At 48.1% G+C, this 18607-nt stretch overlaps 4 protein-coding genes across 4 annotated transcripts; 2 read left to right on the top strand and 2 right to left on the bottom strand.

Moving 5' to 3' along the window:
- Positions 1 to 4839: 4839 nt before the first annotated feature.
- FIESC28_11112 (uncharacterized protein) lies at positions 4840 to 7842 on the top strand (the record flags this gene model as incomplete). Its single annotated transcript, XM_031165241.1, has 2 exons — positions 4840 to 4918; positions 5810 to 7842. 2 exons carry the CDS (start codon positions 4840 to 4842, stop codon positions 7840 to 7842), a joined length of 2112 nt encoding a protein of 703 aa, XP_031010703.1.
- Positions 7843 to 10451: 2609 nt separating this feature from the next.
- Positions 10452 to 11427, top strand: FIESC28_11111 (uncharacterized protein; the record flags this gene model as incomplete). Its single annotated transcript, XM_031165240.1, has 3 exons — positions 10452 to 10910; positions 10960 to 11147; positions 11199 to 11427. The coding sequence occupies 3 exons, from the start codon at positions 10452 to 10454 to the stop codon at positions 11425 to 11427; spliced, it is 876 nt and encodes a 291-aa protein (XP_031010702.1).
- A 57-nt stretch (positions 11428 to 11484) lies between these two features.
- Positions 11485 to 12168, bottom strand: FIESC28_11110 (uncharacterized protein; the record flags this gene model as incomplete). The annotated part of the gene is made up of 1 exon (XM_031165239.1): positions 11485 to 12168. One exon carries the CDS (start codon positions 12166 to 12168, stop codon positions 11485 to 11487), a length of 684 nt encoding a protein of 227 aa, XP_031010701.1.
- Positions 12169 to 13519: 1351 nt separating this feature from the next.
- On the bottom strand, positions 13520 to 15553 carry FIESC28_11109 (uncharacterized protein; the record flags this gene model as incomplete). Its single annotated transcript, XM_031165238.1, has 4 exons — positions 13520 to 14062; positions 14120 to 14590; positions 14643 to 15292; positions 15349 to 15553. The coding sequence occupies 4 exons, from the start codon at positions 15551 to 15553 to the stop codon at positions 13520 to 13522; spliced, it is 1869 nt and encodes a 622-aa protein (XP_031010700.1).
- Positions 15554 to 18607: the final 3054 nt, after the last annotated feature.

The raw sequence follows: 18607 nt of genomic DNA, 5'->3' as shown, positions 1-18607 counted from the left end.
TGCACAAGAGCTGATAACCGCCGACGTCATTGCCCAAGCTGCCATTAGAGAAGAGACCCCGACAAGCTGCAAAGGTCCCTTGGTTCGTTGTGCCGGCCGAGATCTCGGTGTCGACCCTTTCAGCGCCATCAGAGCAAGGGGGAAACACCGATGGTCTTGGCGACCAGGAACTCCCAAGACTACCGAGATAGTACAGTACAGTACAGACACGATCATCTAAATCAGATTTGCTGCGTAACCTTTGTGAAAATTTAGACAATCCTCCTTTCTTGATCCCTGACATGTCAGGAATGAGCATGTCTCTCCAGACTCTGACCGTCGAACAAAGCAAGGCTTCTTCAAACAGACCGACTTTGTCTTTGATCTTTGATCTTTGATCGTTGATCCTTGATACGCCACACGGGGGTATATCGATTTTCAAGTTTGAGCTTAATTCAGTCCCATGCGAAATTGCGTTGCACAGAGGAATACGTAAATGCCGCTCGGTCTGTTTATCTCATTGTCGATCAGGCGTGACAGATGCGAGTTAGAATTCAAGCTTACTTTGAATAATCTCAAACTGCCACGCAATTTGTCTCACTGCTGCGTCACTTTGGGACGCAATCACCGTGCAAAAGGTATCAACTGTACAGGCACGCAACGCATCTCAGATTTGTGATGCGAGGACTTTCCGGATACACAGCGTCTTTTGCTTGCGTGTTTCACGACTAGGCAGAGCCCATGCGCGGTGGTTAGGTATCGATGAGCCGAATTAACTGCAGCGGATGCAGTATTCGCTGGTGGGAAGACGGCTACCGTCATAGATCCATCAAAACAAGTACATCGAAACGCAAGGTAGATCCGTGGAGTAAAGAACGATGTAGACCCTGAAGGCATGTACTGTAGACCGGATATGCGCCGCCTAATGTTTGATATCAAACCAACGGGAAATATGCCATTGATGGCCTAGGAATTGTGGTTTTGCGGATGAAAGGATGTAACTTATGTACTGACTGTACAGTACCGAATTGCGGCTCTTGAAGGTCAATTCTGACCAATCATGATTATAAAACCACAACGTTCACCTGCAATTGAGTTCGATTATGATGGTAGATACTCGCTTGCTTCGTTCGTCTTGTCAGGGTAGACTGCCGTCTCTCCCGAGCAATCCAACCGATACCTCTTGAAACCTACTCCGATGGATGTTTATGCTGCCCTTGTCCAGCAAAGCCGGCATCGGGATATTAGAAAACTGACCGCAGCATGTATGAAACGAAAGAATGTGGTTGCTTTTTGTCAGTTTAGCGGCCACTCTATTTTTGCGTCTTAAGCTGTTTAGGATGAATGTTTCGCTATAGGCCAACCATAGTGAACCGCTAGACGTATAGGTAATTAATCTGCCCAGGCTCCGTTCATGCCTCGGGTCCAATCTCTGTCGACATGCGAGACGAGGCGAGGCGAGCAAGCGGGTACGCGTGGGCGGTAGCGCGATATTGTGTGGTTGTGCAGCTTCAATGCGTGGGGCATTTTGTTTTGTGCTGGACTTCTCCTGGACTCCGTAATTTGGCTCTGAATAAAGACTTGATTTGGTTCAAGGGCACGCGAGCCATTTGATGAGTACTAGACGTCGACATGGATCCAGCAACTGCACCGCCAATTGCTGACGCCAGGCTTGTTCAAATGTCAAGCAGGGAGGTACAGGGCTGAAGAGAGGCGCGGGATTATTGCCTGCCTACGCCTTGTTCAGGGGCAATACAGTATCGAAAACCTGACCGCTGAAGATACAGGTAGACTGTGACAAAAGTATGCAGCCATGCCTGTACGCCCAAAGAGCAGTTCTCTTCCCAACTATCTCTTGTACCTTGATCTCAGTCAATCACCTGCTACCCCTGAGAGGGACCAGGACAGTGGATGATTTGCTGAGGATAGAAACACGAATGCTTCCAGTGGAGATTCATGATACGTGGAGGATCGTCACAAAGGTCAGGTCACGAAGAATGATTGTGATTGTTCAAAAAAAATTGACCGCTGTTCCTGAGACCCTTTTCAATGATGTAACTGGACAAGCTGATGAGCTGGAACATTATGACTGCCGTTGTGCATCGTCACGATCGCTTTCTGAAAAGTCTTGGCTGTAACAGGGTTTCGGGCAGAGGAGTTAGTTGCTGGTAGCTGAGCAAGACTGTATCCGTACCTCGACAGTCAAGACAAAAGAAAAGAATGGTACATGTAATTGTGTCAAGTCAGAGTTGATGATGATTTATTAGCAATTCTTGATCAAGTTTGGAGGTATTACTGATATTGAAGCGGAGTTTGGTTTGTGCAGATGACGGGAGGAAGGAAATGGTTGGTTGGCACTTGCAGTACCTAAGCCCAAGGGTCCCCAGATGGGGAAAGTGAAGCCGGGTTCTGGGATCAGTGAACCAATCAGAGCAAAAAGGTACGCTACCACGTTGATTTGATGGGCACATGCACTGTTTTCTGGTTTGCATCGAGAGTACAGTAAGCTTCCATCCATGTCTTCCATTGCTAAAATGCCAGTCGCAGTCTTGTCTCTGGCTGCCCGGGTATGCGTCTCGTGCAGAAGAATTCAAGTTAAGCTATTAATAGGCTTGACGCTTCAGCCTGAGATTCTGCAGCTCTAGAACACAAGAGGCAGCTGTCATGTAAGCAAGAGGCTCAGGACAAGCCAGGGCAGGGCAGGGCAGGGCAGACTGGGACTGGGACTGGGGAGGACTCAGAGAAGCACGTCGGTCATCGTGAAAGGAAAGGCAACAACTGTACGGATACTCTGTACAAGCATCAAGCAAGCTTTTCCTGGGCTACCCGCACAATTTCCGTCCTGCATCTGCATCTGTCAAAAGAATTGGCTGCCAAGAGCATAAGAGACAAAATAACCTGGTCATCATCGGCGGACCTAGACGTAAAATTAGGCTGCTTTATTTTGATCTCCCACTTCTTTTTTCTGTTGCACATCTCCAGGGCTGTCTGGGTAGAATGCGATTCACCCACTGGGTCGCATAAGAGGTGGATTCGTATGGAGGGTTAGTTGGTATCGCGCACTGTGCAGAGCCCTTAAGAGCCAGATAACCTACCTACCTAACCCAAACCACCTCGGACATTTTTGGATAGATTTGTCCGAGATGCGAGGAGAAGTAGACGAGAGCACTAATACTCTGTGCCGTTCGTTAGTGACAGAAAACAACTTGACTTGTAAGACAACTGCCTTTCTACCGTAGGTACGGAGTACTGATGGAAGTCAAGTCGTTCTTGATCTCAGAATCTGATCTATAATTTGTCGCCGCCCCCACTCACACATGAACCATACCGAGCACTCAACCCCAACCCAAGCAGGGGCGTCACGATTGTGCTACAGTACTGTGCTCTTTTTCTCTCTCTCCCTGTGTCTTGATGGAATTCATCGACGTATCTAGTATGATGCAGCAAGAGGAATTGACTTTGATACATCGAGATGGAACCTTTGAAGAAGATGGCTTGCTGTCTCATTCGCGAGTGGTGAGGGATGTACGGATACAGATATCCATATCTAAGGTAGGTACAGTAAAGAGAGCCATGTCCTGCGCGACCATTATCATTACCTCCACTACTATCAGTAAAATTTGTGTAGGTATTTGTACTTGCATATGAAATGAATCCATACTGTACCCATCGCTATCGCACAAGGCAAGGCTAGGCTGCGCTGCTAGAGCTAGACTCAACACCTCACTCAGGTTGTCCTTGAACGCGCACGCCCCTCCCATCCACTCTAATCCTGGCCCTGGTCGAGTTCCCCACGTCGAGTCTGGTCCACCATCAAGCCGACGAGCAAAGAGGGTTCTTAGTTTGGTTTGGCTTGAGGTGTGAAGGGACCGAATTGATCGACTGCACCGAATAGCACGGCAGCTGGTGCTTCGTTCATAATTTGCATGTATGTATGTAGCTGGAGCCAGACACAAAAGAGCAAGCTGCGCGCTTTTTTGCTCTTCTCTTTACTCTCCTTCTAAACTCCATATCTTCCCTTTGATCTTGATCTGATCTTGAGAGGGAAATCATATTGGTAGTGTCGCTTTTTGGCTTCACTTTCACGGTTAATATTAATATCCTGCCATCTCTTCCTTTACTTGCACCTTCACCCTCTCCTTCGACCAGCTCAACCTCCCATGCACCCTCAGCTCTGGGACTATACAACAGGACGACGCTGTTAAAAGACAGGCCAGGATATAATCAATGTTCGTTTGATCATCAAGAACCGGACACCCACCATACCCTGACGAGGCCATTTGCTGTATCGACAACCATTCCAGGCTTACACGGGCACGAGATCTTGATCAGTCCAAACTGACCATTGTCTGTCTGTTTGTCATTTCTCAAATTTGGTCGAGACGCAAGACGACCCTCGCCTCTATCCAACGCAACACCTTTTTCGATCACGACATTTATCTATTCTTTTTAATCAACAACCAACATCCTCGTGTGGGTAAATCATATCAATCTTTGGACTTTTTTGCTGCACGACTCGGTAGTGCCGTTGAAGCCTCGCATTTTGCCGACGGACCAACCACATTCGAATACCTAATCCAGCGATATAATACAGTACAACAGCGCCAGTACTAAGTGCCCTGTAGTCGCTGAACCGCCTCATCACTCCAACCAACCCAGTCCTCCACTCGGATGGTGTCAGGTGCTGTACAGCTCTGGATTTACGTACCTTAGGCGCTGCCAGTCCAGTACGCCGAAGCACACCCCTACCAAAACCACGGACCGACGCCGTCTCCATTGAGATAAAACAGCAGAAGCGCCCTTGCTACTGCTACTGCTATTACTATTACTATTGCTATTCCCTCAAAACGAATGGGCATTATGGCGGCACTCTCGGCCCCAAGGACAATGCTGGCTCCCCACCAGCTCGACTCGGCGGCAACAGCAGCAACAACAACAGGTATGAACTTTCCCATCTCTGTCTTGTCTTTCTTTGTCTTTGTTTTTGTCTCCGTATCAATCAATATGACCGCCCATTCTTTCCTTCCCTGATTTGCCTCTTCCTCTTGCCTATACCCAGAAAGGCAATCGTTCCCCCCATCCACCCGATTGCTTTGTTAGTTTCAACCGTTTCCTCACTTCGGCTTCTCTTCTTTCATAATCAACTCATTTCTTTTTCATTCTCCGCTTTTACTACTCAATCTCCATTTCGTCATTCCCGTCTCTGCCGGAAGCGAGAAGTATCTCCGTGGACCCTGCAAAATTCGTCCAGTGACGCGATAAAAGTTAGTGGGACTTTGCTGGTTTGTCCGGCTGCCAGAGACGGCTTCTGTAAGTGGGCTCCATAGATTTGATTTGCTTTACTTTGTTGCTGAGAAAGCGAGCGTTTGGATGCAACCAGCTGGGTCTTTGTCATTTAAATGATTTATCCTTCATTTTGCTTACTGTCTCGCCTTCGCCTTCGCCTTTTTTTGGGCTGAGCATGACTTGACAAATTCATGACATCCATCCTTCGCCGGGCCTAGCCTTGGCGATTTGGGGGTTGGTCCCGTTTAATTCCCTGCTTGACTTGATCACTCGTTTACTTCTTCACCTCTCATTCTCTCGCTCACTCTCAAGTCCCATTCTATTTCTGCCTCATGCACCCCCCAGTTGATCTCTAGCCTTGTCCCAGTCAACCCGAACCCTGCAAACTTCTCCAAGTTTAGGTTATCCCTGCCTGCTGACGTCTTTTTGCTTGTGTCCTCCACAGATAAAAGTACCTCCCCGTCACCATTGCGCGCAAATCAGTTTCAGACTCTATCTTCACCGCGCAATATTAATACCGATCTGACTGAATCAATTGTTCTAGAAGAAGGTGGTGAATCCGGAAGCGAATCTGCTCTTGAACCCGTCACTCCTGTCAGCGGTCGTCATTCACAAGATTTCACCCTCCAAGGCCAGGATCTACAAGATCTTAAAAGTCTACAGTCTTACCAAGACACTTCAGTCACATCCTCAGGCGTTCAGCCTATTGCAATCCCCGGTGCCAACGCGGGCAACAATAACAAAGGTGCCTACCTCTCGCAGTCTGCAAGTCGACCACCTACCACCTACGAGCCAACTACCCCGAGGGCGACAGAACCAGAGCCTGGCAGCTCTCTTACCCGCCAATCGACTCGTGGATCTATCTCAACCGCGAGCTTCAAGCGCACCATGTCCAACTTCTTCCGTCGATCAAATTCACAAGCAAAGAACGACTATACTCCCGCGGAACCGGCAACACCGACAGTCGTGTCTGCGCCCACAGAGCCCCAGACTAATGGTCAACCGCGGGCTGCGGCTCGCCGCCGTTTCTCTATGAACCGCTCATCTGCTACTACTCGCTCCAACTCTCCCCCTTCACCCAGCGACAACGGCATCGAAATGAAGATACCACACCGCGAACGCGAATCCGACAAGGCCCTCCCTAGCCAAGGCGACTTTAAGAAGAACCGTGCTTCCACTGGATTTACCTTCCGCAATCGAGCTATTAATTTTGCTGGTGCGAATCAGAACAGTCGAGGAAATGCGAACAAGCGCCCTGAATACAACCGCCGAGCTAGCAGCTATGACGGCAGCCGCCCCAACACCCCTCTTCCACCACCCGCAGAAGGTGATGAGACTATGTATCCGCCTGAGCGAAGTGTTTGGCCTCTTCCCCCAGAGTCCGGAACTGGTGCCAAGGCCCGCCGCATGAGTTTGAGTCTTCCTGATGATTTTGCTGTGGATGTGGCTGAGCTACAAAGCGAGTTTGAATATCAACGCAAGTTTTTGGGCCGGCATGGCAAGCATCTCGGCAAGGGAGCTGCGTCAAAGGTGACCCTCATGATGCGCAAAGGATGTCCAGAGGAGCTCTATGCTGTGAAGGAGTTCCGTGGAAAATCGCATCGTGAGAGCCAGCAAGACTATGAAAACAAGATCAAGTCAGAGTTCAGCATTGCAAAGAGTCTGCACCACCCAAATATTGTCGAAACCTTTCGCCTTTGTACTGATCATGGGCGATGGAACCACGTTATGGAATACTGTTCCGAAGGTGATCTCTTCAGCCTGGTGCAAAAGGGCCACCTCAAGGGCGATGAACGTAAGAAGGACCGCATGTGTTTGTTCAAGCAATTGATACAAGGCGTGCATTACCTTCATGTCAACGGCATTGCCCACCGCGATATTAAGCTTGAGAACCTTCTCATTACCAAAGACAGCAAGCTCAAAATCACTGATTTTGGCGTGTCAGATGTGTTCTGCGGTATTCACCCCGGCGTCCGGGAAGCTGGTGGACAATGCGGTCGTAATATGGGTGGCGAGATCCGACTGTGCTCACCTGGTATCTGTGGAAGTGAACCCTATATCGCCCCCGAAGTCCTCGCCAAGAAGGAATCATATGACCCCCGGGCCCTCGACGTTTGGAGTTCCGCGATCGTCATGATTTATCTGACATTTGGCGGTGCTATATGGTCTCGTGCTGAGCCTGGCGAGCTTCATTACGACAAGCTCGTCGCAGGTTGGAATAAATGGTATTCAAAGCACCCGGAAAGCGACGCTTCTATCAGCGATAGTGATTACCCCAAATGTTACGCCCTCGACGTTGGCATGAGCCCGCCCGCCTTGCGTCGCCTTGTACTGCAGATGCTAAATCCCGAGCCCACCAAACGTATCGGCATCGACGAGGTTATCAACAATCGTTGGTTGAAGAATGTTGAATGCTGCCAGGTCGAATCATACGACGACCCGGCTTTACTCATCGACGCCACCAAGAAGGACAACTCGGCAAATGGCAACAAAAAGATCTTCTGTCATAATCACTTGCCCCCGAAGGGCATTGGCTCTCACTCTCTTGGCAAGATGCCGGGTCAGGCGGGATACTAGATGACGAATAATGAATGATGGAAAGGCATTTGAAATGTCTCATAACCGCCAAATACACTATCACTCTGACTACACATAAGAGTGCAACGGATTCGCACTCGATTACACACGCATGCACCGATATAGGCGTTTAGGTCAGGGCTACGGACGAGGTGGCTCGCATGGTCCGGAGTTGATGGATTTACTGTCGTTTCTCTTCTTTGACAGACCAAACTGTACATAGGTTACAGACTTTTTCTTGTTTCTGTCGGATGATGCTGTGCTGCAACCGGCAGAAATGTATGACTTTTTACAAGCAAGCAGGCATAATACCTCCGACACGATAACCTCTTGCTTTTTCGAAATCCGATGGAACATGAATATACAACATGCTGCTCTACCAATGAAGAGAAGGGTGAAAAGATGATCACGGGGGATTATCAGTTCACACCATTTTGTTCTTTTCTGATCACTTAGATGATGCAGAGAGAGAGAGAGAGATCCGCCCACTTGAAAGATTGTACATGTTGCATTACATACACGTAGGTACTGGTATATCTGGGCTTGTCGCGACAGTGGTCTGCTGCCACGGTGAACAGTTTTTTCTGCAGACTAGCACAATAGATTTGCATCATTGTATCCAAAAACATGTTCGTTTCTGTGCTGTGTTTGAGTATCCACAATAGAAGGGCCGTTTTCGGGAGGACTATGCGCTACGGTCGTAATACTTGACGTCTTGACGTCTTGATCAGGTGTTTTGGCAAGTATTGCGTGACATTGGAGCACAAGCATTATCTAGATAAGAATGATTTGATGTGAGATCTATCACATGGAAGGGATATAGAAGTATTCGACTTGTTGATATCGTAGCAGGTTTTATCACATGTTTTGGTCTTGGAAAACCACCAGTGCCAACCTATTCATCCGGGATAAATGAATGGATAAATATACACTCACACGTGGTGTGTACAGCCAGGTGTGTGATTCCATGGGCTGGGCTGGACTCCCTAGGTCATACGTGCCCATGAGATGCAAAGATGCCACGCGATGGATGTATGTCTCATCAATAGGCTGTAAGTAGAACCCGGCAATGACCGAGAAGGATATCGAAGTGAGGGATATACCACGGATCAGCCATGCACATGGCTGGCTGACCGAGCAGTAAAGTCTTTGATGAGGCGTTGACCAACCTGTAAGGGCTTGATCTTGAAGGTCTCGGGCTGTCAGGGTCTAGACAGGGTCTTGGCTTGGTATCACAAAGGAACAGTGTTTGTTTACCTTGGCGTCGGCGCGTGATGCTTCGATGTCGATAGTGAAACGGTTATATGGTGTTACACCAAAAGACGATTTGATGCTTGGCAGGCACATACTGTTCCCATCTAATGCACCTCGACGGAAATAACGTGCCGAGTCACAGCCTGCAAGAACTAGCACACCGACTCTGATACGTAACGTACAGTACAGTAAAGCAGTAAAACCTCTCTCTCGGATCGACATGCCGAGATCAAGGAAGGATGATTCGTGCCCGCATTTGTAGTTCGTTCGTGGGGGGAAATGTTACAGTAAGTACTGTGTCTACCATTCTTCCAACTGGGATCCTTGTGCGACATATGGAACAAGACTCGTGATTGCTGGGTTATGTTGGCGATGCTGTCTTCCCCAGATGTAACGTGAGAGAAGCGCGGGGAAAAGGGAATGGCTGAAGAGAAGGTTGTGGACGGGCGTGAGGATAAGACATTTCATTTTGATGAACAGATACTTCTTAGCTTTGTGTTGTTCTGAGTTTATTTGGTGGAAATAAGAAAGGATATCGTGCCGTGCCGTGCCCTGTTCCTATACTCTAACGCAGTTAAAGGTTGAAGTCACGTTCTTTTTGTTAAGCTTAGATTGACTGACATTAAAGCTAATCTTGCGTTGAAGTTCGGGAGGTTCCGTGGCCAAGATGTCAAAAGTGCCGACTCGGCCGGGGGGTTGAACATGGAGATCGGCCGAGTGTGGACCCATATTTTGTACCGGTCGCCGGGCTCTCTTTACTTTACGGTTCTCGATTTTGTATTGGAGGGTTTTTATCGGTACTGTCAAGGTCCTCTCATAAAACTCAAATTTCAAGACGGTTTCTTGCGTAGATGAGTCTCTTTATTTAAGATTTGCTGCGCCCGTTAAATGATCCATGCTCTTCATCTGAAACTACACTATACTATACTATCCGTTGGAATATCGGGAAACTCTCCATCCTGGCTCCGAGTTACCTTAATTAAACCTTATTAAACATCTACATCTGCTTTGGGACTTGGGTTCTAGAAAACGTTTCAGATGCGTCGTCAACTAGCAAAGGGATAATAATCCCTCCAATCGAAGTAGCAGTTCGGAAGGTGGAATACCGAAATACGATGACCAAAAGTGGGATATTGACTCAACTGCCGTGCAGATGAATTTGTATTTGGATATGAAACTATCAAACTTCCGAATTTGCCGGAACCAGACTGATGGGACCAGGGACTATAATAAGACGCTGTCGCAATGATTGTGCCAGATCCTACTTGATATCTCATCTCTTCACCTTACTACTGGATAGTATTCATTCACTTCTCTGTCACTCTTTACTTTGCTATAAATATAAATCCTTCAATATGCGTGCTGCTACCCTCATCACTCTTCTCGCCTCAGTGGTCTCTGCTGCTCCAGCCGACGACCGTTCTTGTTCCAAGACCAAGAACATATGCCCTGTTGTCTTTGACGGTCGAGTTCCCTCCAATGCATCTCTGACCGATTTCGACAAGGAGAACGGTGGTGGTTGGAACCCTTACAACCCAGGCTTCGTTAAAGGAAACAACATCTCATGGTCTGAGATCCTCAAGCTTCCTCAAACCACTCGATCTCGTTTCGACGCTGCTGGCAAGACTCTCCCACTCGAGGTTACCATCAGCGATGAGAGCATCTTCATGAAGCAGGTTGGCTTCCGCCGCGCGGGCCTGCAGTTCAGCAAGGACAAGAACGAGGGTAGCCCTGGCTCTGAAGGTATCAAAACCCTTCACTTCAGTCTCATGCAGGACGAGAGCCGGCCTCTTAATCTCAGCCACGAATACCTAGTAAGTTTATCCAAAGATCCTGTCTTTTAATCATTTCTGACAACAACAGAATGTCTGGCATGAGAAGGCCGATTTCTCTGGAAACCAGTTCCAGTTCCAGGCTGGTACCATCATCGGCCAGAGCCACGCCGCCGAGACCTGGAAGCTGTTTGATGAGAAGATGAAGCTACTCTGGGAGACTCCCATGCTCAAGGGCAAGTGGCAGAACTTTGCCATTACTCTCAACTTCAACAAGAAGTAAGCCATTAGCAAGCAACACAAACGAAAGAGCATAACTAACAACTACAGCACCATCCAAGCCTACTACTCTGAGGGTTCTAAGCCTCTCAAGGTCGCTACCAAGCCTATCGCTCGTGACTTGAGCGGACAGGGACAGTACCAAATCGGTATGCTCAAGAAGCCTACTGGTACCGACGATGTTGCCAATGCGGGATTCCAGGAGGACAATTTGAACGAGGGACTTATCTATGGTGGTATCTTCCTCGAGGATAGCAAGAACGACTGCATCTCTCTTTAATTCCTCTGACAGGGTAACTGGTATTTGCAATTCGTGTAATCAACATCAGCAAGCCGTTTAGGGCGAAGCGAAGAAATTCCTCATACCAAAGCTCTTCCTGTCTATACAACCATCTCTTTTCTCCCTCTCATCCTTGATCTGCCAGAAGAGACTCCCATCATAACATGCCCTTAAATCCTCCCTGCGTACAAGTCCATCCTTTTGAAGCAAGACGTAGGTCGTCCACCACTCCATGAATGCAAAACTCCAACCTGCTGGATCTGCCGCGCATCGGTCCTTCTTCCATAATCTCAGCAGATCATCAGCTGTCAATCCTCCTTGGCCTGAAGAATCGAACCGCTCAAACATCTGCTCGAACCTTTCATGGTTGAAGTTTCCGTCATAGTCGTATATCCCTGTATCAGAACCGTGCTTGGCTTTGTTGATGTCATTGACGTAAATACGGAACATGGGATCTGGTATCCAGCTATGTCCTAAGCGTGTCGGATACGAGAAGAAGATTGGAATGAGGAGAGAGCCTATTGAGAAGAAGAGGCCAAAGCCGAGCTGACGAAACCCTCTGTAGACGTCCAATGGCCAGATGACACCATCCGAGTCGCGGTCCCAGAACTGGACGTGTTTTTGTAGAGGACTGAGCTTTTCAGAATGAGGTTCACAAACTTGAGCATATGTGCTCTTTTTGTAATGACGATTGACCCCGTTGGTCGCGGTGTGAGAGTTGCGTGTGTCACTCTCAGGCATCTTGACATGCAATGCACACTGGCAATGTCTGGCTGAGCAAGTTGTAGCAAAGATAGAGGAGATGATTGATAATGGAAATGTTATGGTGGTTCAAATGTTGAGCTGAACAATATCGTTATGCTGTGGCTAACCTGAAGATGCCGTTTACGATCAATTGACGTAATTGCGAGACACGGATGTTCAGCATGTGATCATGCCTGCCTACCTTACTGTACTGCATCTGTCTTGCGAGAATGATATCAATGACCCGCAGATCCTGCAATAACGCATATGCATGAGTATTTCGACATTCCCGCATGCTTATCTGGTGCCAAAAATTGTTAGTAGTAGAGCTGAATAGTGGTTGGTGTTAACATGGCCTATGCATCAACTCGATAGGGAAAAGGACTAAATGGAAACATCCATACTACTTTCTCCTAACATCTTCCTTTGCTGTCGGTCACAAGATGACAGAAGTTATCGTTATCCACCAGTCCAAATACACCTATCAGAGTTCCCATCGACTGAATTCACTGCGTCATGAGAGCCTCTGTTTAGGCCTTCCACTCCGCGATGCCATACCTCGCTCGCTCTTTCCCAGGGACTGTAACGATACGGTTAAAACCTTAAACTGGGTCCCAGGTTTCAGTGTGGTTTCTGCGATACTTTTTTCATGCTGAGAAACGTGAGTCTCGTCGATGGATGCGGGTGCATGGCCTGCCTAAGGCCCCAGGGACTGGTCGCGACCAGATAGAACATAAAGCAATTGTACCTTGAAGATGAGCGTTGTTTCAGGTAGAGAGCTCTTAGATTGAACAGTACAAATTCTTTGAAAGGGACGGGATCGAGCATGGTATGTTCAAACTTTGAATGGCTAGCCGAAACTTCTGCCAGTTTGGGATGAGATGAAGTATCCATGTGAATATTGGTTAATTCAAGAGACTGGATACGGTATCTGTCAAAGTTGATATGGGAGGTGTAAGCATTGAAAAAGACAGAAACAATTGCCTCTGGGTAAGTTCTGTTAGAAGATATCTTTAGCAATCACAGGCAATGAGTGATGATGATTATGACTTGGGAAGGAACCATGCCTGGAGAACAAAGTTGTGCCTGGAATGGGGAAGGCACAAAGGCAGAACGCGACTTCCTTCCTTACTTCAGTGACAAGACGAAGTTTTAATATTTAGCAGGCAGGTGCACTTAAAGAAGGAACTGATAATGGATTAGTACCTAGTTGCGGCTTCCATATCGCCACCAAAAGAAATCACCGAGGTTGACATGAATGCTTGAGAGTCCTTTATTCATCACCCTCGACACAGTCATAGGCATTGATTCTCAACCATATATTCAACACTCTGTTGCCCAACAGACCTTACCACGCAAACATGCCCTTCAAAGGAACTTTGTTCCACGTCATGCCCTCTTCATGCCCAAGGTCGGATGTCGATAAACTTATCGCATCCATAGTCGACTTCCCCTCATCATCAAGTCTATGTCCGATATAAAAACAAGAGTGATCTGCAACTGATAGGGGCTCATCGGCACGGTCGAAACGAAACCTTCCAACGGATGCCTGTTTGCCATCTGTATAATGGAACAGAAGCCCCGTGATCTCGGCCTTGCCCTTAACCCCTATTTCCCTACAAGCCACAACTTGCCAAACCTCATCAAGAGAAGCCTCTGAATTACTGGGATTTTGACCTGCGCCTGTCCAGCTTGACGCTTCTGTCGGAAGAGGATCATTGCCGCAGCCACGTACTGTCGGGGCTGCGAAGACGGAAACACCCTCCACACTTCGATTGAAGAATACTCGCATCAGAGATCCTGTGGAGGAGGTCTTTGCTATGCATTTCCACTCGCTGTGACTTGTTTCAGTTCTTCCCATGACCAGAGTTCGTGAATAACTGGTCAGCAGCTACAAATGTGTCAACTCAAGTTTGCAGCAGAAGGAGAGTCTCATTCTTACACCTACGGCAACTCCTTGCGGAGATGAAACTGGATCTTGTCGCCTTCCATACGAATCGTTACCTTGATCGGTTTCGTTCTCTGTTCGTAGCCAAACCTGTTCAACTTTCTCTCCGGGGTTCAAAGGCTGATAAACCCAGTAAAGATTTGACGTTGAAGAAGCATTACCCAACTTTACAGTCGGACTCCTTGCCACTGCATCGTCTTCAGCCTCTCGGTAAAAGTCGAGAGACTCTCTGGTCTTGTGTACATGGATATCTATGAGGCGGTCGCCGTACCAACACGCGGAGTAGGCGACGATGTTGGGTTCATTGAAGTCCAAAGCTACCATGTGAGCTTCTACCGTCATGCCCAGACTTGTAGAAGGCCACGTCACGGCATGATAGGCGGTATTCTTCAGTGATTCCGGTGTCATTGGATACGACCAGCAGATAGTGGGCTGCAGCGGGAGGGCTGCAATACTTCGCAATTTAAGGCCCTGATTCCCTGTGAGAACAACGCCCAGACTGCTGATAAGCGGGGAAACTTACATCATGAGAAAATGTGAGTATTGGACTTGTTATCGGGAGTGTACGCCACCAGCCTGATTCTCTCTCTTCAGCTGATGCGACCACTGGATCGTTGAAGATTTGTCTGATCCCCAAATGGTCTTCTGAGAAATAAAGACAGTTATCTTCGCGGCTTTCCGAGGCCTTCCAGAGTAGTCGGCTGCCAGGTTCTGGCGCATTCGATAATGAGGCTATATACTCGTTACCGTTTAGGCTGAAGTGTTTTGCCCAGACATCTTTTAATGGCTCAATCGTGCACCGACCCGGCCGACGAAGACAAGACAGCGAAGCAATCGCATAATGAAGGATGAGATGTTTGTTGATTAGTAACAATATCTCTGTCGGGACTCTTGGGAACTCGTCGCTCATGAGCTGGTTCAAGTGGTTCAAAATCCACTCCTCTCGCCTTTTGTCTTCTTTGGCCGACGGTTCGTAAGAGTATCGAGCTACATCCAAGAAATCGTTTTTCTGGAGACCAAGGCTTGAGGCAATGGCAGAGCATTCAACATGATAACCTGTTGTTGCACAAGCATTGTGATTGCTTTCGCATCGCTTAAAAGTTGCGAATAGCTTGCTGTCATCAAATGAAGCTCCGAATGCAAAGGTCGAAGACTCAGTCCCTCCAGATGACCCTGCCACCAGGTAATGTTAGTATGAATCACAGCTTGATTTTCATTGTGCAACTTACTGGCTATGACGATCTCGCCTGTCTTGATCACGAAACGACACCATCCACATCGCCTACTGACACAATAAGAAGGGAAAGGTATGAGAGGAGGTATGGGATTCACGTAATTCAATGCGTGCCATTCCCACTCTTGAGCTGACTCTTCCCACTCCAGATCCATGACTCTGTTGATTTCTTCTGGGCTTAGTCCACCAATGTCAGCCATGTTTGACGACTGTGGGAGACACAAGGGAACGAGGGGATACAGCCAACCAACAAACTGCGCTGATGTAGGTAGTTATAACCCGGGCTGGATTGCGATAAGTGAATAACTCATCATTTACGATATCACGTGGTGCAGTCCAACGTAAGAAACCATCATAATAGTTGTGAATATGCCAAGATGATGGATGGAGTGGTGGGCGAATAGAAATGGGTTGCTTCTACCAAGTAAGCTGACAATCTTTTACATTGGCGAGTCGCATGACTTCACGTGGCTTGAAGTTTGACTTGCCGTTTCTTCCGCCCTGTCTTTCATTCTATCTATCAACCTATCTATCTGGTTACGAATTCACCGAATTGTGGTATTTATTGCTTTGCGTGTACATTAAGTGACACAGTTGCGCCAAGACACAACCCCCCGATTTCCAGTCCTGGACTCTGAGCCGTGCCAGGCGTATATATAACCATCTGGCTGATCCAAGTAGATGAATCGCAGTAGCTGAGAACAATATATAAGACTGTGAGTACAGAAGTGATGGAGAAGAAAGTGCCAAGTAACGAGTAAATTCGAAGTGTTTGTATTAAAATCTAAGATTGTATAAATTTCTCGTAAATATTCAACAGATGTGAACTATTAGACCAAGATCTCGAACTTATCGCCTTCGTACGCGGGCCTGGACCAAGAGAGATCATGTTGGTGACCGTGAACAGTCTTAAGCGATGTCTCCCCAACGTGTGACCTCTTTCCGTGAAGAAGTAGTCGTAATCGTTGGTTCACCATTTGACATCACTCTTCGTCCGTGGCTAGTTTTGAGTCGCTTTCAAGGCGCCGCATGGTAACCGATCATAGATCTGCGTATAGTCGTGATTCCAGGGGCATCTCTTGAACAAACCAGTCTGTTTGCCTGTCATGGATGTCGACATAGCTTGGCGTGCAAGAATTCTAAAAGCCCGTGCTTTCAGCCACGGACCGTTTCAGTTCCAGGATCAAGACAGTTTCTTTTGCATCATGTCGGCCAGTTCATCCAATAGCTCGACAGTCTCAGCAGGGCTGGCAATCCAAGCCGTAGTTCCGACACTTCGTGCTTTGAAGTCATTGGAACCAGCACTCAGAAATTGATCGCCTACGTGCAGTGTGTTCTCACCACGGATAGCGCCGCCGTTCTCTTTACTTCCGAACCATTGCTGGCAAACTGTCACACCCCAGCTCTTGTCACCAATGTCGACGAACACGTCGTTTCCGCCGTTGAAGGCACAGAACGGTACACGGCGCGATTGGCTTGCTACCGATGGTGGAATGGGTGGAGAGCTCGGGCGGTGCTTGGTTGGCCGTTCCTCACTGGAACCAAGGCTGCTAAGCTCGAGGATACGCTGAACGATGAGGACAGTCTCTTCAAGACTCTCACGTGCGATACGAGTTCCTGGTTCCTTGGGAATAATTCCCACAGCTCGATCCTTGCGCATGATCATGGCAGGCAAATTGAGGTTGTTAACGCAATCACGGAGGGCACTCTCGGCAACATCCAGCAATCTTGTAATGTCAGCGTCTGACCATGAGGCCATTTCGGGAGTCAACCACTGAGTGCGTGGGACAGGAGCTAGTTTGTGAGGCGAAGACGGCGAGTACTCGAACAAGTAGTTTGCTTCACCTCCCATAATCACAATGTTCTGCTTCTGCAAGGGGTTCAGATCGTTCGACTCTGCAATGGCTTCAAGCAATCCGTGAAGGCGTTCGTAGTAGCGATCAGCAGAGGTGTAACCGGCAGCTGTAACAATACCAATCTTGATGTTTTTGCGCAGAAGGTCTACCGTCTGTTAGCATTCAGCTTTCAAGATATGACAGCAAGCTTACCGAGGAGGCGGGGAATCACAGGGCTTGTGGGCTCCAAATTGAAACCATCATCGTACAGTGTCACGTCACCATCGAACGTGGCTAGTTGCAGAGATCCATTGGTCACAGCCATAGACTGAGCTGAGTTTAGGATTTGGCGAACATCGTTGAAAGACGGAGCAACAAATCTTCGAGACGAGATGTACCGTTTCCTGTCCTGGTACTTGAAAGCTGCTTCAAGGGGGAGGCGAGTGAAGAAGGGGCCCGCAGTTGGTATAAGCATCCGCAACTTTGACGGGAGCATACTATCATCTTGCTGGCGGCTAACTACTTAGAGTCAATACGTTTCTTTTCAAATTGCAAGAGTGGATTCATACTATGATCATCAATCATGACCTCTACATCACGCATGATCTCGGCATAACGACGGTGAGCTTCCTCAGCCATCTGTGTAACACTGGGGCCATCTCCAAACACACCCGTGGGCTGCGAGTACAGGACGAAAGGAACAGCTAGAAGACCCTTGACCCATTCTGAAATTCGAGTTAGTTTGGTTCGATATGAGTGAAACATGAGCAGTAATGAGGGTGATGCATGTGATGCGGGGACGATACTGAGCGATGTGTCAAAATTCGAGGATATGTGGCTGTACTACAGCATTTCTTGGAAAGTGCAGAGAAAGTTTGGTTGATCATACCGATAAATTGGTCTCTTCGGTGTGTCTTGAGAGCATCTGTTTGCCATGATGAGCTTGTGTAACCATGAGAGTTTGGGGGACAAAGGCAAGGAGTTGAGATTGAGACTGATGTGGGGGTTTATCAACGGTTGACTTACACTCGACACGGTAACGGGTTGTCATGGCTGAAGAGTAGTGAGATTCAAAGTTAAAGTTTGTGATGAGGTCAGTGTAAAGATACGAGTTGTATGAGAGAGAAGAAGAAGAGGAGGAGCAGGAGAGGGAGAAGAAGGAAGTCTTTGTGTTGGATAAGCTGAGGGGAGACGACAGGAGGCAAGACCAGACCAGACCAGACCAGACCAGACCAGACAAGACAAGACAAGACAAGACGGTGTGACTTGCCTGACCTACCTGGGCAAGGTAGACAAGGTAGGTACCTCCCTAGACTCGCACCTTCCCTGCAAAGGGCTCCAAATACGGGCGACGAATGGACGGGGGCCGCCGCGGCGTTGAGGGTTGAGCGGGGAACGCCGAGAATGCCCCAAGCTGTA

This window comes from Fusarium coffeatum, assembly GCF_003316985.1.
Source record: "Fusarium coffeatum strain FIESC_28 chromosome Unknown BRIP53273_contig_361, whole genome shotgun sequence".
In the NCBI taxonomy this organism is placed as follows: Eukaryota; Fungi; Ascomycota; class Sordariomycetes; order Hypocreales; family Nectriaceae; genus Fusarium; species Fusarium coffeatum.
The sequence above is the reverse complement of the archived record's forward strand: the minus strand, read 5'-3'. Positions and strand labels throughout refer to the sequence as shown.